The sequence below is a fragment of the Arthrobotrys flagrans genome (assembly GCF_004000055.1).
Source record: "Arthrobotrys flagrans strain CBS H-5679 chromosome Unknown unitig_15, whole genome shotgun sequence".
NCBI lineage: Eukaryota > Fungi > Ascomycota > Orbiliomycetes > Orbiliales > Orbiliaceae > Arthrobotrys > Arthrobotrys flagrans.
The window spans coordinates 1,105,551-1,132,278 of NW_027137545.1; the positions used below are offsets into that span (position 1 = coordinate 1,105,551).

At 47.9% G+C, this 26,728-nt stretch overlaps 4 protein-coding genes across 4 annotated transcripts; all 4 read left to right on the forward strand.

The window, feature by feature from the left end:
- Positions 1-2,991: 2,991 nt before the first annotated feature.
- On the forward strand, positions 2,992-3,537 carry DFL_000278 (uncharacterized protein; the record flags this gene model as incomplete). The annotated part of the gene is made up of 2 exons (XM_067631617.1): positions 2,992-3,280; positions 3,389-3,537. The coding sequence occupies 2 exons, from the start codon at positions 2,992-2,994 to the stop codon at positions 3,535-3,537; spliced, it is 438 nt and encodes a 145-aa protein (XP_067494806.1).
- Positions 3,538-4,334: 797 nt separating this feature from the next.
- DFL_000279 (uncharacterized protein) lies at positions 4,335-4,973 on the forward strand (the record flags this gene model as incomplete). The annotated part of the gene is made up of 2 exons (XM_067631628.1): positions 4,335-4,428; positions 4,504-4,973. 2 exons carry the CDS (start codon positions 4,335-4,337, stop codon positions 4,971-4,973), a joined length of 564 nt encoding a protein of 187 aa, XP_067494807.1.
- A 12,801-nt stretch (positions 4,974-17,774) lies between these two features.
- On the forward strand, positions 17,775-21,515 carry DFL_000280 (uncharacterized protein; the record flags this gene model as incomplete). The annotated part of the gene is made up of 1 exon (XM_067631640.1): positions 17,775-21,515. The coding sequence occupies one exon, from the start codon at positions 17,775-17,777 to the stop codon at positions 21,513-21,515; it is 3,741 nt and encodes a 1,246-aa protein (XP_067494808.1).
- A 1,666-nt stretch (positions 21,516-23,181) lies between these two features.
- On the forward strand, positions 23,182-25,869 carry DFL_000281 (uncharacterized protein; the record flags this gene model as incomplete). Its single annotated transcript, XM_067631652.1, has 1 exon — positions 23,182-25,869. One exon carries the CDS (start codon positions 23,182-23,184, stop codon positions 25,867-25,869), a length of 2,688 nt encoding a protein of 895 aa, XP_067494809.1.
- Positions 25,870-26,728: the final 859 nt, after the last annotated feature.

Genomic DNA, 26,728 nt, shown 5'->3' on the forward strand with positions numbered 1-26,728 from the left:
GCCCCAGTTCCAAAATCTCTCGGCCGGCCTAATTAGCTAAATTCACCGACAGGTTTTTTTTTTAAAAAGAAAGGTTCACCAACAGGCCAATTTGAAGTCGAGAATGGCGGTTTTTGAAGATGGTTGGATTTGAATTGAATGAAAGAAACAGAGGCCAGAGGGGCAAGAAATACGGAAAGCTACCTGTTATCAAGCGGGAGATTAAAAGAGCGGATGATCCCACTGACACGACTGCGATAGTGAAATAATGGCAAAAGAGGGTCCTAGTGCGACGAGTCTCCGCCTTGATTCAGATAAATTTGATCCCTCACCCGACCATGCGCCGGGTTTCAGCAAACTTGCTCCCTTCTTTCCGTCGCGATTAATATATTTTAGATTTTATGTCGCGCGTCGGGCAGGGCTAATGATTGTTCGAGAAGGCACATTTGGAAAACCTTAGAACTGTAGCCACCGTTGTTTAAACGTTTCTCCTTTTGCTTTCTCCTTCTAACATCACCTCCAACACACGAGAAAGTTCGCCTGCTGGGAGCAGTCTCAGTTTCACAGCCAAATCTGCTAACCTTTTGGTTACCAACATGTTAGGAAGGGATGTGGGGTGGCGCCATGGCTGTCATGTATAAATCTGTGGGTCTCCACGTTGCTTGGTTATGCCCTTTTTGATCCATCCCTACGCTAGCCGGAATTCCGATGTTCGAATGCAATGTTCTTCAAAAGGACTAAATTCCCATGCTTGTGCGGCGCGATTTGTAACGCTTCAACATTAATGTTAATATCTCACAGGATCATATGTACCGTAGTAAGTTTTAGGGCTCCTACATGTTGCACTTCTGAGGCCTTTGGGGTCCTGCTTGTGTAACACTGTTCCATCTTTCGGGTTCCACCGACGGTTTGGCTAGATCTGGTCAATCTGCCGCACATCTCGTCAACGCAGCTTTTCACAAAATCCAACAGCTTGGCCTATTCTCTGAGAATTACCATATGCGCCATCCCAGGTCCGCAAACCTATATCTGTGAAAGGATATTCTTCCCATCTACCCCCCCAAGACAAATATCACATAACCCTTCCATACCTCTCACTTTAAATCTAGGAAGTAGAATTATTCCGTGAGGATGAAGTCCGTCGACAGGTAGATACCCTATTGTACCATTTTCGCCTTTAACTGGAACTGCGTATGGAAAGCATATCTCTTCTCTGTGGTTACAGATGCACCGGTTAGGGTTTGTAGGGCTAGGCCAGAATACATGCCATAGATCGATATGTTGGCATTCTAAGAAACGAACATGGTGGATGTGTAGATCTATCGTAGGTGGATCTTCCGTCGGCGTGTAAGAACCTCTTTTATCGTCGGATCCTGGAGCTAGGGCTATCTTAAACTCGCCCATCTTTGTTCTAGGACTTATTTGGAGCTTTTGGAGATGGGTTGTGATTGATACTAAAAATCTAGGGCTTGGTTGAAGGTGGCCAATGCCAAACCGATCTTGCATGAGCCTTTGTTTATCTCATAAACTGTAAATTAGTGTCAAGGCTTTTAATTGCTTTGGAGTTCAAAAGTCAAGCTTCTGATACCTAATTCAACGTCACAATAACGATGCTTCCTAGAACGAGAAGTTCAGCATCTAATTCCTAGTTCATGAGCTGATGCCGTACCCTTTAGCTTCGGCAGTTTACTATACATACCAATAGATGGAGATTGAAATCTAGAGATACATCAAGGCAAACTTCTGTTCGACGGCCGGTTTCCACATCTAGGTGTATGACTTGAAGCTAGCTTCATAACCCGTTCAATAATGTGGTCAGTGATTGGATGACGATCATGATTTGTTGCCGCCGGGACTTAGGATTTTTTTCTTCCAAGATGTTTCCCACCCATATGCCATTCAAGGAGTAGGAGATAATCGCCCCATCGCAAGCTCAAGACATCCACACCGCCAACTCTCCACGACGATCTCGTACGTCAGATTAATTCCATCACCCTCTTGACCTCAAGCATACGAACACTTGAACTGGGATATAAATTCCTGTTACCAGATATTGCTCGGATCCATTCCTCTGCATGATGGCACACCTTAACAACTCATCGGAATCACAAGAAAAAAAATCAATCGATATCAAAAAACACCAAAAAACCAAACCTCCAGGATGGCATTCGGCGAGCCTCACACTCACTCTATCCATTTCCAGGAATGTGGCCATAAAGATCCGAGATACGTCTTCGTCCCCGACCCGAAACATGCAGCACGTTGCATCTGCAGCCGATCCGACGAGTTTAAAATCAATCTCACATATTCTGGGAAACTCAATTACACGCAGCAGTCTCGAGAGATACCGGCCAGCTGTGATGACTGCAGCCTTCGACCAAAGATGACGATAGAAGAATATACGGCGTATTTGTCCTATGTCCCAGAGGATGACGATGCAATGGTCGTCGATTGGGAGAGTAAACTGTTGTCGGGCAGCTCATCGAAGAAGCAGAAGTTTCGTTGAGGCGTTGTCGAATAGATCAGTAGCTAGATCGAGGAAGCTGTGAGGGGGGGTGGAAGTGGTGGACAATGGAATTGAAATACTGGCGTGCGTGTCCCGTAAATTTAATCCGCGTAGCAGATATATACGGGCTCACGAGTTTAGTCACATTAATGCACTCAGTCAGCAACACTCATTTTGAACCCCGAAGCATGGATACTTAGGATACGATAGCTAAATATCAATAGCATATCAATGTAATCTATTCCTCGAGCCAATTGCTAGGCCAGTCATCGCCTCATATATACTAGGAAGCTGTAGTAACCATTTCAAAAGCTGTTGTGTAGTTGTAAGATTGAGAGTTTGTAGCTAGGTCTCTGTATTATTCAATGTGCGGAATATAAATATTGTAAACTCTCAACCACTTCCACAGCTCAGCCATCTCCCTTCCTCTCACCCAGTATCGATACCAACTTTGATATAATAACCTCTAAAATCAATAATATCTACAGCACCCACCCACTATCACCATGTCCAACAGCAGAGAACTCGCCATCACCCGCAGCCGCCGTGCCTATATTAGGCCTAAATTCGCAAGAGCCGTGATCGCGCACACTCACAATGTGAGGTGGGCCATATGCGGCCACCAAATTTTTCGATATGTTTTCGATATGGGGACCCAAGGTGACGGCAATTGTTATTGCCGTCGCCTGGACCCAGTGCAGCTGCGATTGAATGACAAGGAAAGGATCGTTCGTTACCTCTCGCAAAGAACAATCCACGGACGCTGCCCAGCGTGCAACGAGCACGCGGGGATGTGTAAGTTACACTCATAGAATACACCAAGCTACCATCTATGACTTACTTTGGCGCCTTGGAAATTAAAATGTGCGAGAATATGATCGCTGACCTTTTATGTCCTTACAGTGCTGCAACAATTGCAAATGGAAGAGGAACGGGAAAACGAAACCGCGATCTCTGCCCGAGCAGCCGCAAATGCCGGTGATTTCGGCTGGGAGGATTTGACCGAGGATTGGGTCCCCGTTGAGCAGGAGGATAAGAATATCGACGATTAGTCATTCGAAGAGAAGTGGGTGTCGACACATTGTGTTCTAAAAAATGATTTATCTTGTCCTTTGGCTTTCTTTCCTCTTTTATAGGTAAGTGACCCCTTTTATATTTAAAGCCAACGGACCCCTGAATTAACACAGTTGACGGGTTCCTGGCTAATGCAAATTTATTCAAGAGATAGACACACCTTCGTTGTCTATCAATATCGCATGCCTCGAATTAAATTGTTGCATTTTTTCCTCGTACAACGCGGTTTTGGTGCTGTTGGTAGGTCCTCGAAATGGCCCCAATATTCCAATATTCGTCATTATTATTGAACCCTTCTCTCTTCTGAGATGTTCCTTTCCCCTCCTCTTTCTTGTTTCATCATCCGTCTTTGTCCCGCTTGTGGTTTCCCCTTCTTGCGCTAGTCGCCGTTGTATGCTTCGTTCGAGTTAAGTTCTATTGTTTCATTTCTCAGTTGGCATCGTGAGGGATTCATAGGGATGGCATCTGGAACAACTGTGCCGAGTACTTCCTTTCACATGATCCATATCATGAGTAAGGCAGCTTCTCCGGAAATCTCTCGCCAGCCAGCTGGGTGCCAACTGCGAGTTCAACCAAAACCTTATTACGTTCTTGTCCGGACAGCTTGTTGAGAAGGACCGCAAGATTCAGACCCTGACGGCATCTGTTAACATGCTTCAGACGGTAGTTAAGAGGGCTATGAAGAATAACGAAAAGCTCAAAAAAAAAAAAACGAGAAGGGCTCCAAGGAGAGATTAAGGCTCTCCAGTCAAATAGTGGGAGCGATGCTGGAAATATGGGCAAGGAACAGGAAGTTGAATTAACCTCCAACATCAAGAACCTTTCTCTTACTCTTGATATGCAGACTCAAGAGAAAGTCAGGATGACCGGTGAGCACAGCAAGTAACTTAGAGAACTCGAGAAAGAAGTCGATGATCTCAGAGAAGCCATTGAGATCCTTGAAGAGTCCTTGCGATACGCCGTTTCCCTCCGTTTCGACGAGACCGAGGAGATCGTCAACAACGAGAACGAGCACCTTCGTAACGATGAGGACCAAGCTGAGAAGATGATGAATGGACGATTGGAGGACGCATCAGCCGGGTCCGACGACAGCCTGATTGACGAGGTCAACGGTGTCGCTCACGCCAACGGCGAGCACGTTATTTTCACCGATGGGGCTTCTTACCGCGGTTACCTCTCATTGGGCCCTAGCGGTCGACCAATCTACCTCGACAGTATCATGGAAGAGCCTGAGGAAGAAGCTAGAGAGGAGAGTATGGCGGTGGCTATTGCTAAGTTTCCCATCCCACCATGCAGTCCCCCAGCGGCAGCCCCCCAGACACCAAGACCTGCCATCAATTGCAATGCCCCTATTAATGTCACTACATCGCGCGGTGTTACAAATGAGAGCTACTGCGAAACCGTTCGTCAATGAAATGGAGCATCACTACGTTAACGACGAGAATATGAAGGCCTCCGGCGACGAGGCTAACGGACCTGCAATGTTCTTGTAGACTGTCTTTATCTCATAGGTCTTTTTTTTTTTTGTTGTAATCACCAGGCATTCTTTTTTTTTTCCCATGGGATTTTCATACACACACATGCCTATCGGATATAGGAAGTGAAGGAATAAGGGTTGCATTTTTACGGCTTATGGACCCGTCCTTGGCTTTAAATGGGTGTTTTTCTTTTATTATTCTGTTTTTTCTTGCAAAAATGTCGTGTTGGTCTCTTTCTCTTCTTTGTTGAGCGTGTTTTTCAATAGAGTGTCATCACGCTTGGTTTCAATAATTCATTCCTCTGTCAAGTTTCGATTCAATGTTTTCTGATATTTGACTAACTGTTAAAGGTGAGCTCATGAGCTCATAGACGAGTATCTGAACAAGTCTCGTATTCTGATTACTTCATTATAGACGCACTTCTTCGTTATTTTATATCACGTTGAGTTTGCTCGTTATCAGATAAGAACGCTAACACGTTCACGTTTAAAGGCCACGAGGAAGGCTGCAGGTGCATATGTGGGCGGGCCGGAACTCTTTGGATGAAGATCTACCTATATTCAGGCTTAACCATGAGAAAAAAGCGAAGTTCGACCTTCCAAAAAGTGGGAATCATCCGGTATATCGGAACCCTCAATCTCGTTTCGATGAATAATCCAAAAACAGGGACTCAGCGGAAAGGCCGTGTAAAGTTGCATGGGTCGGGAAGTTATCGAGTTTTGTTGCATTTTTCTTTTAAGGTTCGCTGCGGAACGGGAGTGCTGCCGTCACACGACATGGAAAACGGGTATTATTGGAAGCCGTTTTGCGAAATGCAAATGGTTAGTTCCCTATATCCGATGGACCGGCTGGAGGAGTGGGGTATCTAGCTGTGGATAACTCCTTACACATCGCGAGCTTCATTCATGGTGAGCAGCGGATTCTTATCAATCGATTACCGAATGGATTCATAATTGTTCGAGGCTTGGGCCACCCCTCGCCTTGGGTGCTTGGTATATCGATCGACGGCAGAGGTGGTTATCTGGGGTAGACTGTGTGCCGTTTACCGTGTTCTAGCCTATTTGGTTTACCCCACTAGCCCTTGGCCGCTAGGTTCGCGGCATCTTGGAGAGGCAACGGGCGCAAACAGCGGAACCAGTCGGGTTATGTTACAAAACAGTTCCAAAGCACTCTTTTTCGGCTCCCAACGGATTTTTTGGTGTTTGTGGTAAATTATGTATGTAGAGAGTATTATTATGATGGTGTATATCTTATGACTCTGATGTTGATCGAGAGAGGGGAAAGGAAGGACAAATCATATGCCCTAGGCAAGGGTACGATGTCCACAAACAAAGAAAGTACATCGAAATTCAGTTAACACAGGCTTGTGGTCGGAAAGGTGCGACAGAGTTCTTTCCAAGGCGATCAAGAACTTGAAGTAGCAGATGATCCTAGTTCGATTTGCTATCAAAAATGAGGGGTTTGGTGAAGTTGGAAGTTTCTTGTGTCTAACAAAAAAAAGGTTTTCTCCACCTTGCAGGTATTATCCTTGAAACGTATCGGACCAAGCGTGCTTGTACGTACCGTCTACAAACACCTCATTTTGAATATTTATGAAAACATTTTATATTGAAATTGCAATATAGGTCAGGTTGACCGTTTTTTTTCTCTCGTCGCTTGGCGAAAGCCGGTACGCCTGATGTAGACTTGTCGTTCTATATCCCTGTAGATCGGTGTTTCCCATGGTATCTGGCACATTGAGGGGACGTATGCTGATATCATGCGCAGATGTACAGACCTTCTTTCTGCAGGGTATGGCTATAAGCACTTTTTCGTTTAGGCCTGATGCTGGGAACACTGGGTTCAGGGTTGCTACCAAAGATTAAAAAGTACCTCGTTATACGTGAAGGACGTGTACAATCTAACATACAGTTGGGACTGTGTATCGACGAAGTAGTAATTCTAATACATCCGTCATTTTTGTTCGATATTTTACACGTACGGAGGGGCTATTTGAGCCTTATGCATACGATTGCCTTGACAAAGACATAGAGCTCCATTCATTCATGGAACCGAGGGATGTCGTCCGTCCCCTAAGACATGATCCCTCATGACCATTGATCGGTCCAAATATAGCTCCGCTACACTTTATCTCATTTACAAATCCTTGTCGTCGGTGGTGTCATATTTTCTCTCCCTCCTTCCTTTTTTTCTCCGCTGGTTACATGTTATGTTGGAAATGAAATGTCGAACATAGTGTTCCGTGCATAATTGTTGGATTTGTTTGTTATAAGTTTCGTATACTCTAGCACAAGAATACAAGTTTTTTTTTTTTAGAGAGAGAGAGAGATAGCAGCTTTGTGGTATAATGGCAAAGATAGCGTATGAATGGTGTTCCAGGAGCACGAGCGTTAAATACCTGCATGCAGGATCTTGGTATCACAAAATACAACGGAAATCAATTCCGTTGGCGTTGATGTAATAGAGGAGCTCTAGAAGTTTGCAATATGATATATCAAAAAATTGGTCTCCTTATAAACCGACGGAGCTCGAGTGTAAGTACATCTACATCTGAAGACACACGTCTTTTCAAACTCTCCGACATGCGCATGCATCTCAACATTACCAAGTATCCAACATAATCTCAGGAGATCTCCGTCCTCCGCACCGAAATCATCCTCCAAATCCCCTCGGCGCCAGCCTAGCATTCGCCTCCCGTTGACGATCATATATATTAACGAAGCCGACAAAACCGACGGGCTTCTCATAATTGCGCAAGGGAAGGAACGGGCAACTAGACTCCAGCTGAGACAAGTCGAGCCGTGCTCCCCCATGGGGCCATTGCCCCTCAATCAAGTTCGACGGATTCGGGTTAGTTGGACTGATATCCAACATCTTAACCCTATTTCTTTGGTGGGTTTAGGTGATTTGGCTGACTTGAGCTGTCTTCTAAGAAAGGAGGAGCTGAAAGCGCCTAGGGTTTACGAGCTGATGTGGGAGTTTTTCCAGCTGCCTTGGGGATAGTTGGGGGGGTTGTGCATATCAAATTTATGCGGCATGCCGCGTTAAATGTTTCCGTCTCATCTTTGGGTACATTGATGCTTAGGTATATCTTTTTCTCGATCGTCAGATCTTTTTTTTTTTTGAATGCATCGACGTCGGTTGGGACCCTAATTTACTGGCCGATTTCTAGCGACGTGCTTCTTACTAACTTTTGTTGGCTTATACTGCATGAGTTTAGGGTGACATTTCGGATTTATGCAGGTTTAGTGTTCTTGGTATGATATTTTTCCAAGAAACAAGCCATGTACCTTTTACATGTGAAAATTCAAGACGATTCTGAAAATATTGTCGACATTTTGACATTCGATCGCGTCGCAATTGCCATGTTTCAAGCCGCAGCATGAACCAAAATGCAACGACAATCATTACCAAAGAAATACACTATCTTCGGGTCATAATGGAACCCATATCCGTCGGATAGCATCACTCCTCTCCTTTTTCCCTCCAATGGTGCAGCCTCAAAAATTCACGATTACGATTAAAGTGGGGCCTCTCCAAAAATCCCGTTGCAGCTATCTCCTCCCATGGTATAAAACCACGGATCTGATTAAATGCATTGGTATTTGCTTTTTGAGATAAATGAATGTAACGACAAGAAGGTGTTTTTCGCTTTTTGTTGTCTCTCTCTCGCAGGATTCGGTTTCATTTTTGTCGTGTCTGTCCCGTATCGTCGGGAGAAATCATTGCATTATGCCTGAGTGAAAAGAGGTCTATTCGCTGCCCGAATACCGGAATGTCAAGCTGTTGAGGCCAGTGCGGCTTTCGCTTGGCGGTTCGGTAATGTTGCTGTAATCATAAACACCTCACAAAAATCCATGATTCTTTTTTTTGTTTATTTTGGGGGGGTGAAAAGTTTACCTAAGGAGAGGGAGCTTTGACGTCTTTTTAGTGGTTCGATTCCGGTTTTCCGGCGCCTGTATCGTATCGTACATATCAATCTCGTATCGCGAAAGTAATGTATCAGCCATACGGTAACATCCTTTAAACTTTCCCTCCCTCACACCTTTCTCCCGGCTTGTCTCTATCTTTAGTGGATATATTTCTTCTTTCTTTCGCTTTGGCTTGTCAATTTTTTCATGGTTTTTCCCTTCCCATGGGGCGTGCGTGCTTGTAGCACTTGCTACCACAATAGTGGAGACAAAATAGACGATCCAAGATGTGAAGGTGTGAGGGAAATTGTGGGGAAGCGAAATTTGATATATGAAAATCCGGGGTCTGCGGATCAGAGGCAAATGCGGTATCGAGGCTGATTTACGCATGCACAACTGACGCAAAAGCATGGCTTAAGGAAAACGGCTGGGACGGCTGTTAAACCTTTCAAGCTAATATAGTTTACCAACACAGCTACCCGTCCGCGGCCAGGCCGAAATCGTGGAGAAACCTCCTGCCATGCCATGCTCGAGAGATTTGGAAGAATGATGATCTCGAGGGGATGGCAAGGGAAGAGAGGCGAGAGAGAGAGGGAATAAGGGATGCGGTCTGTTTTGGAAAGAAAGTGTATAATCCCAACAATGAGTTATGTCAGAGAGACCCCACCGTGCCCTCAGCGATCCGTGTAGATACGGAGCGGCAGGCGGAGATAATACACCCAGCAGGACGTTTCCGAATGCGCAGGAAGCAAGCAGCTCCTTCTTTTTCTCGCATTGATTTTGTTTTGAGATACGAGAAACTTGATAGGTGAACTTTTGTTAGGATTTTTCGTATTTCATTTCTCGATTCTTCAGCTCCATTCGGCGAGAAGCAGCCAGTTTCACATCTCCTCAGAAAAGGATCCAAAAAAGTGATATTACAAAAATAAATACTCCGTCGTAACATTTTTTGCATTAAAATCTAACCAGATGGATGGACGGGAACAGCTCGCGAATCTATCTTGCAGCAAGAAAGTGAGAGGGAGGGCTGCCTCCATCTGCTATTTCTTCGAAGATCGATGCCTTAAAATCCTCAGATACGCATTACACATCATGGAAACATCCGTATTGCCTTCTTATCTTGCTTTTCGCCAATATAGCAAAACATCCATCCATCCAACGAAGAGGAATCGACCCGAATATGGCAGTTCCTGACGTCGAATTAACGCGCAACCGGCTCTTATCTATCTTCTGAAAGGTTGGATTTCTCATCCAATCCATTTCAAGAAGGTGGTCTCTCACGGACGTTATGTAACAGATATTGGGGTTCCGGATCTGCATCCATTTTAAGGAACTTTTTTTTTCATTTGACACTAGCTCTTACCTTCCCCCTCTCCCCTTATAATCCTTGAACCTTGGACCTGTGGTTTTCATGCACATCATGGGACGGGAAGACGCGAGCGAATTTGCAGCACGCAAGTTAGCAAGAAGACGAAAGAACTCGATGCAACTTTCGATATCATAATGTCTATATTACGTACGCGTTTATACACACGAGCGATAAAAACAGGAGGCAGGAAAGCGACCAACTAACTCCAGCTCTCGAAATAATATCTTACATACATCATAACATCGGTGGGACCTGCCTTTTCCTCTCTATCTTTGCTTCCAAACCCCAAAGCAAAGAATCGTATGATAGTTGCTTCAAGAATAAAAAAAAAAAAAAAAGGGAGGCGGGATCTGCGTAGTAACACGCAAGAGATTAAGGTATATCTAATTTGGATTCGGCGCTGTGCATTTGCATCCAACAATATTTTGAGGGCCCGCATAGCTTGAGTTGAGGGTGTGTGGTTAAAACTTCCCTTTGTGGGGAGCGAAGATCAATGGGACCAAATTATCGTGTCCAATGGGATGCTTATCTCAGATAACAATGTAATTGGACCGACCGGATCTCACTTCCCTTCTGATTCGATTGACGTCTCCGCTCTTCGACACTAGTGTTATGCATATGCTTCCCTGTAAAATGCCCTTTTTTCCCTGCCTCCCTCCGAGCTAAATTGTATCAAAACCTATCCTTTCTGTTTAGTATCTGTACAGAAACAGCGGTAATGGGCTTGCCGCAGCTACTTGTACATTACATAGTGTTGAAAAGAAGCTGGGATGGTGATTGGAGGGGAACCTTCAGCGATATTGATCCGATTCGTCGGAGGGTTCAAGAGTCCCTTGTAGAAATGCCGGGTTTCCCTCGTTCTCTTTTCTCAACCTTCTCAACACAGTTTAACTAGATGTTTCGGCTTGCGGTTTATGTAGATGGTATGTACGTACTATGTAGGGATATGTGGGCTCTTTGGGGAGAGGAGCTAAAAAGGGAATTCGACATTGGCCGTTTTTTGGCCACCTTGGCGGAAGAAAGGGTTAACGGTTTTTTATGTTAAGCAGGTTCGTGTGTGCGTCTGCGTGCGTGGGAAATTTGATATAGCGTCTGTGCTATTGGCTGTATAGACCGGAGGATCTTAAGATCTCCACTGGATAAAATCAACAATTAACACACACACACGGATGGATAGCCTCATTCTCATTCGAGCCAAGCGATAAGAGGTGAAACCCTTTCTGACATCACAATATTAAATCACCGGAAGTATCCGTGTTTCGACAGCTATTAGACGAAACGGAAAATCTTAATTTAGCGGGATACAAATGTCTGACGGTAAAAAAGGTAAATTTCTGTGTCTTAGGTTTCTAAACAACTGATAAACCCACCCCGGGCGATAAATTATTCGGAACTGTCTATGGATAACCCTTGAACGGTGAACCTGAGCGAGCGTCTTCATGTCGGAATTGTGGCTAATATGACTGGGGTGTACGCTGGTGAACCGCCTATTCGAAACCCTTAAGGGCATCCGTATTTTCTTGTGCAATTGTGGGCTTTTCTTGGAACTTTTTGGAGACGGGCGCTATGGCATTTTCTATGGGAAGTCATTTTCCCTTTCCTCTTGGCTTTCGTCCCGTCTATACGCTCAACTTAAACTTTTTAGCTTCGAAACGTCGTGCAGCTGTGGGTCCACTACGCACGCCCGCACACCCAAGCCTATCTGGAGAATACTCCGCATATGATAGGTTCACCTTCCAAAAGATGTTTGACTATTCGCACGGCTTATTGGTGCATCAGAGCTCTGAACCGATCGGAAATGGTTGAGGAAGAGGATGGAGCAAAAAATCTGGGGTTTCTTTGTTCTTCCCTTTTTCAGGAATAGCGAGTTTGCCGAGCGATATGTTCATATTTCAATATTCTGGGGGAGAAGCTGGCGGAGAGAGAAAAATTCCCGCAACTGGTGGTAGACGGGGCTGTTGTATTGTCCTGCTTGAAGGTAATAATCCCATTTGGAAAGAATTTGGGTTATGGGATTACATCAGGCCGGGTTGGGTACTTCTTTCATTCTTTAAATCCCTCATAATATTGCCACCTTTTTGCCTTTCTCATTTGGAGATGGGGAATCGAGATTAAACGGTCTACGTATGCTGAGGTGAGACGAGAGGATGGCGAAAAAGCGAAGCGGGCTGAAATTCGAGATATTTTGGATGGCGCAGCGGGTGGTGTTGAGCTTTCAAGGGTCCCGAAAGTTCCAAAAATGTGATAGAAGATTTTTAAATTTTTAAATTTTTTAAATTTTTTTTTTTAATATTTAATATATTTTTTTTTTTTTTGATACCTACCCCACAACATCTTTTTTTTTTTTTTTTTTTTGGAGGGTCTCATAAATTGCCTGTGTTCTTTTTCGCAGGCGGAGGGGTATATCGACAGGGTCATGGTGGACTAATTCTGGGAAAGGGAACATCGACAAGGGTGGGTGCTAATATTCGAATTATTGGGCCCTCGTTCTTTGTTAAGAAGCGGGAGTGTCAAGTTTGGGGGAGATGGGACGAGGGTTATGGTTAATACTTCTTACACTTGCCTTGCCTGATCATAGTAGCATTGTCGTTCGGCAGGTTGATATTGGAAGCTAGATAATGCTGCGTTAACGGTTATCATTTTTCGTTGGAAAGAATCGGCTCTCGGTTCGCCCGGACTCTCTCGATATGCCTCAAAGGCTGGTTGAACCGCACCAATCGTTCCCCGAGACGCAGGCCGTTAGAGCGAATATCAAAGCTCCAGGAAGGCCCGTCTACCGGCGAGCAATCACCGAGATGGGATGATATGTCGAACGACAATCATCACACGTTGATGTTCATCGCATGAGGATTTTGAACTAAAAGGCCCAGGGAAGCTAGCCAACATGTCCAAAATCCGAGGCCTCGATGCGAAATTCAATCGAGCTCCCTCTCGTTTTCGAGAAGAAAGGGTAAAGCTTCGGGTATCTTGCATAAAAATCAAAACGACAACCTTTCGAAATGTCTCCATGGTGTTAATCGACGGTACATGGCCATGGTCTAACCAGCCAATGGGTGTGAACGAAATTGCCATCGGCCTTCCCTGTCAATAGCGACCGAGTCTTTTGGCCCATCGAGAAAAGGGAACATCACGCATGTGCGTAGCAGAAGCTGCAAGTTTGATAACGAAGGCACGATCTCAGAAGCTCCTGTCAAACAAGACGGTTGGCCGCCCTCGGCCGGTAACGGAATATTTCAAAGTAGTTCCGCGGGTATGATGCAGGATACGTTTCAGAAGTCCAAATCATATTGGATTTTTGCCTCTTGATACTGTCGATGCGCCTTTGCATAGGAAACGACAACCTGTTGGTTTCGAAGAGGTCTGTGGTTTTTTGATGGGCAGTCGAGAGTTTTGGTGACAGGGGCGGACAAGCTTTGTTGCTGGCTTTCGAAGCTAACGAATATGTACCAGTCGGTCCTGGTTCCAGCGACCCCTTCGGATCTTGGTATGGAGCAGTCTGAGCGCAAGGGAAAAACAAAAATCGAATTAAGAACGAGACCCGCCTCATCCGCGCAGAGGAAACTTAAAAGTTGCGCAATAATGAAGCAGTCCTTATGTTGGTTTCAACCGATTCGATTGATACGAAAGGGATCCATGTCGAGAAAACAAAGCATCGTGCCAAAACAGAACGGTCGACGTTACGATTCTTCTTCACCACATAGCGCGCGTTATATACGGCCGGCCATGGATCATGGGCCATTCGTTTTATTTGATTTCCGGAGGCCGAAGTTTGCAGCGCTATCTGCAGTGGGTATCCCGAGCATTCGGTAGATTCTTTGACATATTTGGATGAATTGGGTATATGCAACGGTCTGGGCCTGCTGGTTTTATGCCAAAGGTTTCGAGGGAAGATCGGCATTGGCTTGCAGCCGATGGCCTGACATCCGCGCTGGGCGTTTTCTTCTGACCCCTCCCCGCAATACGTATTTGGGAATCGGAAAGATCTTGTTTGGGATAGGACATCATCTTTTCGTTGGGATGGGCGTCATGAGAAGTACTTGTGAAGATGCATATCATGATGTAAATCAGAGACAGTCCATGAATTGAGATCTCCGAGTCGGCACGTTTGCGCCAGTGTGACCCGAGCACGATCCGATATCCGGCAGTGTCAGCTTGTGTTTTGTCGCCTGTTCGACCAACTCGTGAAGCGTGAAGTGCAAGTGTGAGGTGTTAGTCTTGGACATACGTATTGTCACCACTGTCGCTCGACCCTGGTCCCGGAGTGTTGCCTTCCCTGCCCATGACGATACTTCGGTTCAGGACCAGGGGAGAGAAGGACAATCTTTGGGGGAGTTGCTTTTTATCGCAGCGCAGCGTGGTTTTTTCCCTGTCCAGAATAATTGCTAGTCTTTCGGAACAAGGGAGTTCTGTCGTGAAGAATTCCCATGAAATCATCTGATATGGAGGTGTCGAGGACGCAATCTTTAATATTAAAATTTGGTGAAGCTGCTGGGTATTTTGTTCGGCTGAGCTCCCGAATCTCTTCTCTTGACTTTCTTTTTTTCCTTTCTGGCTGCTGGCTGGCTTGACTTGCTTTCCAGACCTGAGCCCGAGATTCAGTTGAGCTACTGGTCGCTAGCGTCTTGGTTATCGTGTCTCCTTCAGATCTTCTTTTTGGTTGAGGTGTATGGGATGGGATGTACCGTACCTGTATGTATGCAAGCATGCCTGTACAAGCAAGAGTCCACAGATAGGCAAAAATGGTCATGTAATGTAAATGTAATGTTAAGGTAAGTACATGTATGTACGGGCAGGGTCGACGAGAAGAGCATCGTCTCCCTCTTCTTTCTTCCAGAATTCAAAGTCAAAAACCACCATTGGGGAAGCTTGGGTGTTTTAGGGCCATATCGAACACCAAACGGACCGGTGGCCAGCCTATCGCACCCTCCATTCGCCATCACCACCCGCTTCGTTTAGCTGAATTGATTCAAGAGAGAGCGCGGTCGAGGAAGAAGGCCAAGGTCGCCTCTCACCGGGCCCTTCACACCCTCCCACCGCTCTGCCACTATCTCCGGCTCATATTATTGGACGCCCTTCCCCATATTTTTTTTTTTTCTTCCTGTCAATCATCCGCCATTTTTTCCTTCTCTTTTCGACATCTGATTTTCCCTCGTTCTTGTTCTTGTTCTGGTCTGTTCGACCGAATGGGTGAGTGAGTCGTCATAAATACTAGCAGCCAGCCCAGCCCAGAAACAGAAACAGAGGCAGAGCAGCTCCTCCTACCAAGTGGTTTCACCCGAAAACTGGCCATACAAATACGAGAAAGCGTTCCGACAGTTTGGCACACGATAGCCTTCTTCCTATTTGTGCACAGGTACAGCCAATTTTTATGTAATTTTCAGTTCATTTTTTATTCAGCTTTATTATCCGAAGGAAAAGAGTTGGAGATAAGGAATACACCACAGTACCTCTTCTTGCTATTGCAAAAACTCTGTCACCGGCAGATCCACGGGAAAAGAAAAGAAAAGAACAAAGTCTATTCTTCGCTAAAATAGTCTACTACGGAGTACTATCGAGACCTGTCTATCGTCGTCGAGAATATCGAATTCAAAATCAATTCTCTATCCGGCGCCGGCTGATTCGACTGTGAATTCGATTGCATAATAATATCGACACCGAAAAACGCCCGAGTTTAACTTATCAGAACTCGCTTGGCCGCCTACCACCCATCCAGAGGAGAACCTGGCTAGCTTTCTTTTTCTCTTTTCTTTGCTTTTCTTTCCTGGGGTTTTCCTGGCCGCTTGTTAGGAGCATTAGTTTCTTAATATTCCTTCTCGCCCGCCCGCCGCCCAACAAAGCAAAAGCCGGGAAGAGCCAAAACCAAAAAAAGCCAAAGCCAAAGCCAAAGCCAAAGCCAAAGCCAAAGCAAGATCCGTCCAAAGCCAGCTAAAGTCAAAAGGCCAAGGTCGGAAACCCATTTCTATCCAATCGAAGGGTTTAATATCGTATCTTTGATCTTGCCTTTAATTCCCCATTTCTCTCGCCTGTCTGCTGCTTGTTCTGCTGTTTTGGAAACTGGAACTGGAGGACCGACATCATTCCGACGGATTGCCACTACACCACCACATACCACCACTACCACCACCACCTTGCCTTGGCTGACCCGAATTAACTCGAACGAATACCTCTCCTCCAACAATCCTCCCCATCATCAACTTCTCTCTCCCCTCAGGCCAAGCTAGCTAGGCTGTTAGCTGTCATCCCCAACAATTCTTCATCGCTGCATTGATTGACCATATTAGCCTGTCCGAGACGACCTGATCATCACCATACCATACCATCCCGTACCGAGACCCTCTTGTGCGTCGACTAGAACTGCTGTGTAGGCCGGCACACGACCCTGGTGCTACGTGAGACGACATCGACCCTTTACGTAGACCACCAGTCAAACCCGATCCATCCACCCATCCAAATTCCTCACCGTTTATATTCCCTCCCTGGCACAGCCTTGTACGGAATAGACACAAGTCCCGCCCAATCGAATACCATCCGATCAAAATTTAACTATCCGTGCTTGGTTAAATCAATATCAGCTATCCATCATCCTTTCTGCAACATCTGCAGGCTGCCATCGCCGTTCGTTGAGCCTCGATTTCTCTCTTGGTCCCCGTCAAACCCTTCCGGAACCAGAAAAGGCTCAAGCCTTCCCAAGCTCGCGGCCCTACTCGTATACCGAGACCCTTCCTACCACGTTACACGATTCGTAATCTCGAAGTTCTAGCGGGCTTGAATCTTTTATCTCTGGATATCCCAATCCCGTGTTCTGATTCCTTTTTCTTTTTTATTTCTTTGCTTTCCAACCTTCGGGAATCAAATCTCCATCGCGTTTTGATATTCTGCCAACACACGCACGACCAAGCTCGGTCATTTGCCAATTGCTGTTGAATACCTCTCAGGCTGTTCCAGGTAGGGATTGGATATTCCTTTGAGGCGGTTCCCATTCGCGAGTCGGGACCAAGGAGCTGATTAGATGACTGTACTCTACTCCAAGCATTAGCTCCTACTGCATACCCTCCTCGAACGTTCGGACGCTTACCTTCTCGGAAATACGCCCCCAGACCTCCATATCTTTTTCAATCCGAGGTATGTTACACAAGCAAAGTTTGACTTCTTGGACATACCAAACTCCAATAAGTCGTGAAGCTTTCGGCCCAGCACCGATCCCGGACGGACATTTTAGCCTTTGATAACGGTTGTTTGAATTGAATGAAGCTGACAATTTTTCCCTTGCTGTCGTCGACAGATAGCGTTTCCTTGGTGTTTCTTCTCCTCAGGGCGGACGAGATCATCCCAAGCTACAATCCCTCCTTCGCCCAGAAGACCAAACGTCCCTCTATCATGCCAATAAAGCACAAGCCGTAACTACCTGGATACTCTCCAAATTCTCTTCACCCGTCGAGAAATAAAGAGAAAAAAGAATGACGGATCAAATTCGAACAGGCGGTGGAAAAGCCGGGACATCACCATCGGGTCGCGGTCATTCCCGGCAGTCTAGCAATTCAACCAACGGAGACCAATCATCTAATTCGGATGAATTGTTCTTGGCTCACCCGCGATCCGAACCCATCACACGACGGCCGTCGAACGCACAAGTCTGGGTTCCTGTGCAGCCGTTGTTGACATCCGAATCCACACCCGCTTCTCCAAACGATCTCCACATCAAAACCTATCAAGGTGCTAGCGCGGCCTTGTATTCACCCGCAACGACTGCTCTCTCATCTCCCGGTGGGCAGAGGCAGCTGTTTTCCCAATCACCTTTCCTCCACCCGGCCCATCGACAGCCTGTTAAGGAAACCCATCTTCTCGACGTCGACTTCGATCCGATATCCGGCCGCAAGTCCATAAACTCGTACGAAATCATCAACGAGATCGGTCGAGGCGTCCACGGTAAGGTTAAACTCGGTCGGAACCTCCTTGGAGACCACGAATTCGTTGCGATCAAGATCGTCGAACGGAATTCTCGGCCTCGGCTCGGAAAGGTCGGTCAGAAGAAAGGCAGTCAGGAGGAGAAGGTCAAGCGCGAAATCGCCATCTTGAAGAAATGCCGGCACCCGAACGTTGTCAGGTTGATCGAAGTTATCGACGACCCATCGAGCAAGAAAGTGTATCTGGTCCTGGAATTCGTTGAACTCAGTGAGGTCAAATGGAGACGTCAGGGCGATGAAAGTATCGCTCAGAGGGAGGCTCTTCGACTCGAGAAACTTCGGGCTCTTGCTCTTGGTACGGCGGATGCTCGTGAGGAGGAACAACGCAAAGAACGACAGCTGCGACGGCGTATCGCTAAGCAAAACGAAGCCGTCCGTAAGGCCAGAGAAGAGCGGAAACGACATCAAGGGCAAGCCTCTGCCTCAGAGCATATGTGGTCCCTCGAATTCGGAGGCGAAACGGAAGAATCTCTTAGCGATGATGACATTGTCGTTGGGAGCTTCGCCGACGACTCTCACGACGATGAGACTCCGACCGCTATCCAGGAATCTTCGGACGTCAACCATTTCGTTCAGGATATCTCCGATACTTCCCGGAACTACTCTTTATCTACGATCGCTACCAACACCAGTGACTCGTACGATCCGGATCTCATGTATGTTCCGTCGTTGACCATCCAGCAAGCCAGACAAGTTTTTAGGGACACTGTTCTTGGCTTGGAATATCTTCACTACCAAGGCATCATTCACAGGGATATCAAGCCCGCCAACCTCCTTTGGGACAGAGACCATCGAGTTAAGATTTCCGACTTTGGTGTTAGCTATCTCGGCCAAGGTGTTGACGAGGAAGGAAACGTCGGACTCGATCAGACTGATATCGAGCTGGCCAAGACCGTCGGAACACCTGCCTTCTTTGCACCGGAGCTCTGCTACAGCGACATTACCAAACCCCGCCCGCAAATCACGGAGGCCATCGATGTATGGGCCCTTGGTGTTACACTTTATTGCCTTATCTTTGCTAGGTGCCCTTTCATGGCAAGCGGCGAATATGAGCTTTACAACGTCATCGAAACGCAAGAGCTCTTCATCCCCAACACTCGCCTCCGTCCTGATGTGGACTCTCCATCCGGCTCCCGCCCGAGCACTCGTCGGTCGGTGTCTCACCGGAAAAGTCTGAATCTGAAACTGACCGATGTTCCTGAAGACGAACCCTCCAACACGCACGAGCCCATCTCCGCCGACCTTAAGGATTTACTGCGGAGGCTTCTCACGAAAGACCCGGCCAAGCGTATCACGCTCCCTGAGGTGAAGCGTCACCCGTGGGTTCTGCAAGACTTGGACGATGCGATCGGCTGGATCGAAGATAGCGACCCGAGACGCGCTCGCCCGGTTGAGATCTCTAGAGAAGATGTCGACCACGCTGTTGCGCCGGCTACTGTCCTGGGCCGTGTCAAGAATAGCTTGAGGAAAGCCGTCGGTGGTATTGCAAATGCGGTTGGTTTGCGACGTCGAGCCCATAGCGCCGTCACGATCCCCACCACCGTACCCCTAGGGGCTACCCCGTCCGAACCTCGCGTAGGAGGGATGGACGGAGCCGACGATGTTGCAGATTTCTTTCGCGATCGCGAAACGGATGCCCAGAAGGCCTTGAAGAGGGAAAAGAATCTGGCACTGCCTCAACATCAACATGGCCAACACCAGCATCCGCATCAGCACCCACATTCACACCCACATCCGCATCAATATCAACATCAACATAATTCCCCTCTCCGCCGTGCTACCTCTGTGACCGTCGCTAATATCAATAAGGAGCATAAGGCATCCCTTGTTACCGGTCTTCTTCCCGCCAACGGTGGGTCCAAAGCGCCTCCGCAGACACCAATCGCCGAAACCCCGGTCGCCCAATATGAGAATGCCGAAGCGCACCATAGTCGTCGTGGGCATCATAACAACGCCTTTTCTTCACGTATAGCCATAGGTAGGCTGCTCCGCGCTTCGAAAAGCAGAGACATGCATAGGGACTTTCGAGCCACTGAAACACGAGCCACGGAGACCAGTTCGGAACCCGGTGATTCGGACATTGTTTGGAAACAGGATAAGGAGAAGAGGGCGGAAGGAAAGGACAAGCACTTTGGTTCCGTGCGAGGCTGGAGCGGCGTGATCCGCCGAGGGAGTAGGCAATCTTGCGACTCCATCATGCGCCTGGCTGCCGGATTTTCCGACAATAGATCATCTCGTTCCGCAAGCCCCATGCCCAGCATGCCATCCTCACCCGCCGAAGATCCAAAGCCCGTGTTCCCACCGACTCCGAGTCGCAAGTCACCATTCTTCCCGGTTTCGGATACCGACGATGGCAAGCATTCCCGGGACGTTTCACCGATCAGTGCCAAGTCTGCAGATGGTGCTCTCGGGGACTGCCCTCCCAGTCCGGAAGATGCAACGTATCTCGATGTTCTTGCCAGCCGCTCAAACAAGGAAGGGTTCTTCAGCGGAGACGATAGTAGCTTTTCAAACACCACCACCAAGGTTACGCCGCACAGCCTCAAGTGGGAAGGCAGCTTCCCCCCTCGCGCCTGCGCCATCGATACGGACCAACAAGTCTCGCCGGGAACTTCCGTTCAATCTCCCAACTTGTCGCCCAGAACCAGATCGCCACGCCCACGGCACCAACACACCCGGTCGTTTCACTTCTCCACCCCGTCGGGCGGAATCCCGGAGCGATCGGCCCTGACATCATCGAGCAGCGAAGAGCATTTTGGCACTTCCAGTCTTAGCAATTCTACGAGTTTCCCCAGTGTCATCTCCGCCTCCTCATCACTCTGCACTGACGACCACTGGTCCTACAATTCGCTGTCTCCAAAAATGCGTCTCAATAGCGCAGATCGCCTTAGCACGCTACCGACCTGTTTCCCTTCCAAACCTGCTTACCAAGAAATTCACACACGCACCAAACCACCGTCCACCAAGAATGGATCAGCCCCACCCATGGAGTTCCTAAACACTATCGAAGACGTTCACGATCACCCCAACGATGACCATTCCGCCGATGGCGCGGTTGCGGATATTGAAGACGCAGACGACTGTGACGATGACGACGAAGAGGACGAGGGCTTCGTCATCGATTTTAGGAAGAAGGAAGTCAGGAGCAACAGTCTCGCTGCATCTTCCCGCCCGCAACTCACCCAGCTCACCAGGGAACAGCTCGCGAATCGTCGAAAGTCGTATGTTCCCTAATCCGGACACCCCATCATTTTTTTTTCTTTTACAACGCCGAATACCTTGTACAACATGACCGTTTCTTTTCTTCCTTTTAATGCATTTACGGTGGGGTTCTTTCTTATGTCTTCCTCCTTCGTGCTCTTTTCTTACTCCCCCTCCAGCGGCCCATGCATGGAATTTTTCTACCAGGGCGAATCTTTCCCATCAAACCAGGAGTCTGACTTTTTTTTTTTTGGCCTGTTTTTTCCTTTTAACGTGGGCGTTTGGATGAAACATTTTTGAGTTTTTTTTTATCTCTCTGTTATCAGCACAGAGAGCTTGTTCTTTTAGCATAGTGTAGTGTTTCTTTGTCACCTTATCGACCCCCTTTCGTCATACTATTGGGGGTTTTTTATTCTTATTTACTTCTCTTTCCTTTTCTGTTTCCACATTACCTTGCTTCCCCTCCGTCTGTCTGTCTGTACTCGTTCACGTCTGAGATACCGGGTGGACCAATCTGGCTTTCTTCTATTGAAAAGAGATGGTAGTCTTTGGGCCTTATAGACACGGATTTGAGATTTTTATTTTATTTTATCATCGAGATTGAAACAGCGGGAGTCTTGTAGACAGAAAAGGGATTCGAGAGGATGAAAAGGGGGGATGGGGAGTGTTAAACATATTCATAATGTACATAAAACCTCTATTTTTTTTCCTCCCTTTTGATTATTATTATACGAAAGAACATGGGATAGGAACAAGGAAGTTTGAACGGAAGATTTGCGCACAATTTTTATCGGGTTTGATTTTTTTGTAGCTTCGGGCGGTGGTGGTGGTGCATTGATGTTCGGATGGTTTTTCTTAGCATGCACGCCTAGGTTATGACTTTTGAGAAGAAAGATTCTTGGAATGCGAACTTGCGAAAGGTTTTTGATGTTTCCCGGGTGGATTGTATTGTATTATGGAAAAAGCAGAATCATTCGTTCCTTCTATCGGAATCGGAGCTTATGCATTGCCGTCCGTGCTAAACCAAACGACGATCGGTCGGTCGCATTTCCATAATTTCACGTACGTCTTTGCGACGAAGCTTACCTTTTGTCGTACGCAGGAATGTTGCATATTTGTGGGCTTTGCTGTTTCTGTGCCATGCTTTCCTTCCCCGTGGAAGGGAAGCTGGTTAGCTTTGGTGAATGTTGCATTCTCGAGCCTGGAACTTTGCTCTGCGCCCCACCGAAGAACTTCCGTGTTGGGAAAGCTCAGGTATGGGGAATTCATGACATGTTAGCTCGGGGCGTGCGTATGTTACATGTATGTTGGATGGTCATCATCTTTTCGAAGCTGTGCATTTTCCTTCTTCTTCTTTGGGTAGAAGGTTTAAAAATCCTTCGTCGCCAGCAATCATCCTCACCACGGTGACCGCGAACTTTAAAGTAAAAAAATACAACAGACGGTATGCGTTGCTACGAAGGGCTGAGGACGGGATTTGTGGAATTTGGAAAAAAAAGTGAGTGGTGCTTTATACGTGAAGAGGGAGGGTATCCTTTATAGACCGTTGTTTGGTACCTTTCCCCGTCTTTTGAAAAGGTCTTTTTTTGTTTTCGATTTTGATGTTGAATCTATCCGAAAGGGTTTCCGTGATAGTTGGAAAGAAGAGTAGATTGTGGGCGGGAAGCGTACTTGTATACGATATCCTATACGAACAGATATGCCTTCGAAACATCCCACATCCCCCAAACTCAGCCTCTTACCGATGGCATCTACGCTGGCTTTGAGTGGGACTACGACGATTGTTAGCTCCGTTGGTAGTGCTGCTACCTCGACGAGCAGCATATCTACAAAACCCACATCGACATCGACATCCACTGCTCCCACGAAAGATACGAATACAGATCCATCCTCATCAATCCCTCGAAACCCACAGATCCCGGAAGCAGGGTTCTCGATGACCCCTTTGAAAATAAAAAATTCGACATCTTCGGGTGATAGCGATACGACGATAGACAGCATGCTGATCCTCGGCGGCTATACCTCTTCGAACCGTTTTATCGGCCTGGGCCGACTGGCCCTCTTCTCCCCCACCTCCGAGTCCTGGAACTTCGTCTCCGCCGCTCTGAGCGACAGCAGCATCACACCCCGCGCGGGTCATTCGGCGATAGTAGACGAAGCCCGAGAAAGGGTTATCGTATTCGGCGGATGGATAGGAAACATGACCCGTCCCGCGAAGCCCTCCATGGTTGTTTTGAATATCGGAGATCTGAATGATAACGGATGGGAATGGGAACCTTTCGACGCAACCGAAGAAGTCGACGGCTCCGGTCCACCGGGTGATATCTCGCTGTGGGGCCACGCCTCCATCCTCCTAGAAGGAAACGTAATGATGCTCACCTCCGGTTTCCACATCACAAACCTCGACCCCTCGGGCCGACAGGAGGTTAACCAGAAAACCTGGTTTTTGAATTTAACCTCCAACGAATGGATTCAACAGTACCGCCGCCCCATCGGACAAGTTTCCGAACCCGCGGCGGGCGAGGAAGGTACGAAGAATAGCCGTAGGGATGTTGCAATGTTAGCTGGGGTATTCGGGGGGGTTGCGCTGCTTGTCGCGGTCCTTGCGGTGTTATTTTGGTATGCTAGACGGCAGGAGGAGTACGCTGATTTACCGAACCAGGGGGTGTCGAATGGCTACGATGATAGGGGGGGTAAATTCGATTCCCTAGATTTGGAACACGGCAGGAACATCTCCATCACAGGCGTCGAATCCACCAACCCCTTCCGTCGAGGCACCAGAACCTCAGAAGCAAACGGCCTCCTCCGCGAGAACCTACCACGCGGAAGTCCAGAATTACCACCTCGGCCACCCGCACCCTTGAGACACCACGACCGACCCTCACACGGGGACGTGGAAACAGTAGAAAGGGTGCGAGAACAACAACGGCAACGGGAGGATATGTTTCAAGATTCTGCAGCACAGGAAAGGAGAAGGAGTCTTAGGAGCGAAATGGTCGCTTGGGTCAGAGAATGGGCGAATGCTGATGCTGCCGCTCAGGCAGCAGAGGCTCTGACGAGGACCGGACGGGAGGGTTCGGGTTCTAAGAGGGAGGAGTCTTCGACTTTAGGGGGAGGGGTGAAGGATATGCCCGGGAGGGCGGCGAAGGGTACGGCCGTTGCTACCGGCGCGCCGGAGACGGTGGATACCGGTTCGTCGACTTGTTCCGATGGATCGGTACGTACGCTCGATGCTTATACAACCCCGGAGGAAGCACCGTACTCCGTTCCGCCGATGTTACCATCCACCCGTCAGAACCATGGCGAGCAAAGACCCCGGGATCCAACTGCACCGTTGTCGAAGAAGATGGCAGAAGAATTTCCAACGCCGACGTCAATCCCTCGAGATTCTTCATCTCCATCGGCATATGGCAGCGGGTACGATCGCTATTCACATAGCAGCACGCAACCCCTGTTACTCCAAGCCCGAAGCTCCACGGCCGGCGGCAGAGATGGCGAAGGCTGGAGAGACGTCACACCCGCATCCCGTTTCTTTACCAACATCCCTCTCGAAGAAGAAGAACAAACACAAACACATATCAAACGCGGAAAGCCATCGGAAGATGGAGCCGTAGAGGAGATGTACAACCCCGGCCCCGCGAGAACAGACGATGATTGTAGGTTATCGTCCATAATGGATTACTATGCTGAATCCAAACCGCCGACTCCGATACCCGAGCTAACGGAGGGGACGGATGATGAAGGGGAGGAAGGGTATTTGGTACCCAGCGGCGGTGGGATTCGGTCCACGGCTTTCGAGGAAGAACAGGCGGTCGCGAAGGGCAAAGGGAAGATGGTGGTATCGACCGATACGGCGGTCGATGAACCCATCGTTGTTCGGTCCATCCGTATGAGATCGAAAGGACGGCATCGTGAGCAACGGAGGGAATCGATCGTCGCCCCTCTGTTGTCAGAAACAACAGCAGCACGGCAAAACGAAGAAGCAGGAGGGAAAGCCGAAAAATCCGGAATCCCATCCTTGGGATCCTCGATAAAACGACGAGCGGCAGCAATGGCAGCAACTTTCAACCCGAGCAGCGCTCAACCCTCCGACCGTCGTACGTCCTCCGTCGGTCGAAAATCCGTCTCGAATAGACGTCCCCAAACCTCCACCGCAGGTGAAAACCCCACGCGGTCAACCCCTTCGCGACCCCACCGAGCAGAAATAATCCTATTCACCCGAGGCTTCGAAGACGAAGATCGGGACGATGGGAGTATCACGCATATGAACGATAAAGTAGTGCAATTGGTATACACGGCGCCGAAGGGGAAGTTGAGGGTTGTCAATCCTGGCCCTAGGAGGGTCAGTAGCGGGGGCACGGATGGGATCGTTCTAGAGGAGGGCTAGTAGTTCGGGGAATGGTTTCACAGCAGGCAAACGGGGAGGGGATTTTGAGGTCGGGGGGTTAGACTAATACATATTTACGCATTTTGTTTTTGCGGCTTGGGGACTTTGCATGGTGTTTATGTTTGAAGCCATTGCATTTTGGAACGAACAACGTATATATGGTATTATTTTGTAACACAGTTGGGATTTATTTTCCATGCGTATAGACATGCCATTCAATGACCGTGCGCGCCCTTTTCTACCCATACCATGCAACGAGGCATCGATGGACGGTACGGAAATGTGGTATTTTGTCACACCCGCGTTGTCAGCTTTTGTGATCAATTCTCCGACCGTGCCGGCAACAGCCAGCAGAAAACCATCTTCGGAAGCCTGCGACGACGCCCCAAATTTATAAAAAGAAAACCAAAGCTGCTTAATATACCTGCTACGAGAAATCGGGTCCGAACCGAGGGGTGAAAAGTGGAGACCGTGAGCAAGTTCCTGCGGCAAACCCCTCACCTGCATGCGACGGTACCAACGATTCGGATACTCTGTTCCTTTCGGGAGTTGTGCATCGCAAGCCGTCACGTACTCTACCTTGTTCGTAGCTTCCGATTCCGTCGTTTCCACGTCGAGGGGGGGATGTTTGGGAGGTATTCCCGCGGTGGGAGTTAATTTGTCAGCCCGGATTCAAGCTAGGTTGTCATACCATTTCCAGGAGGTTCGGTCCGGGCGGTTGAGGTGATCCAAGGGTCCTGTTGTGCCATTGTTCGTGATGTCGATGAATATATAAAGTGTCTCTTCCCCCGCCGGTCAAAGTCAACACAACAGCCAGAGCTACTCGACCGGCTGAGCTTGACCTACCCCCGCTTAACCA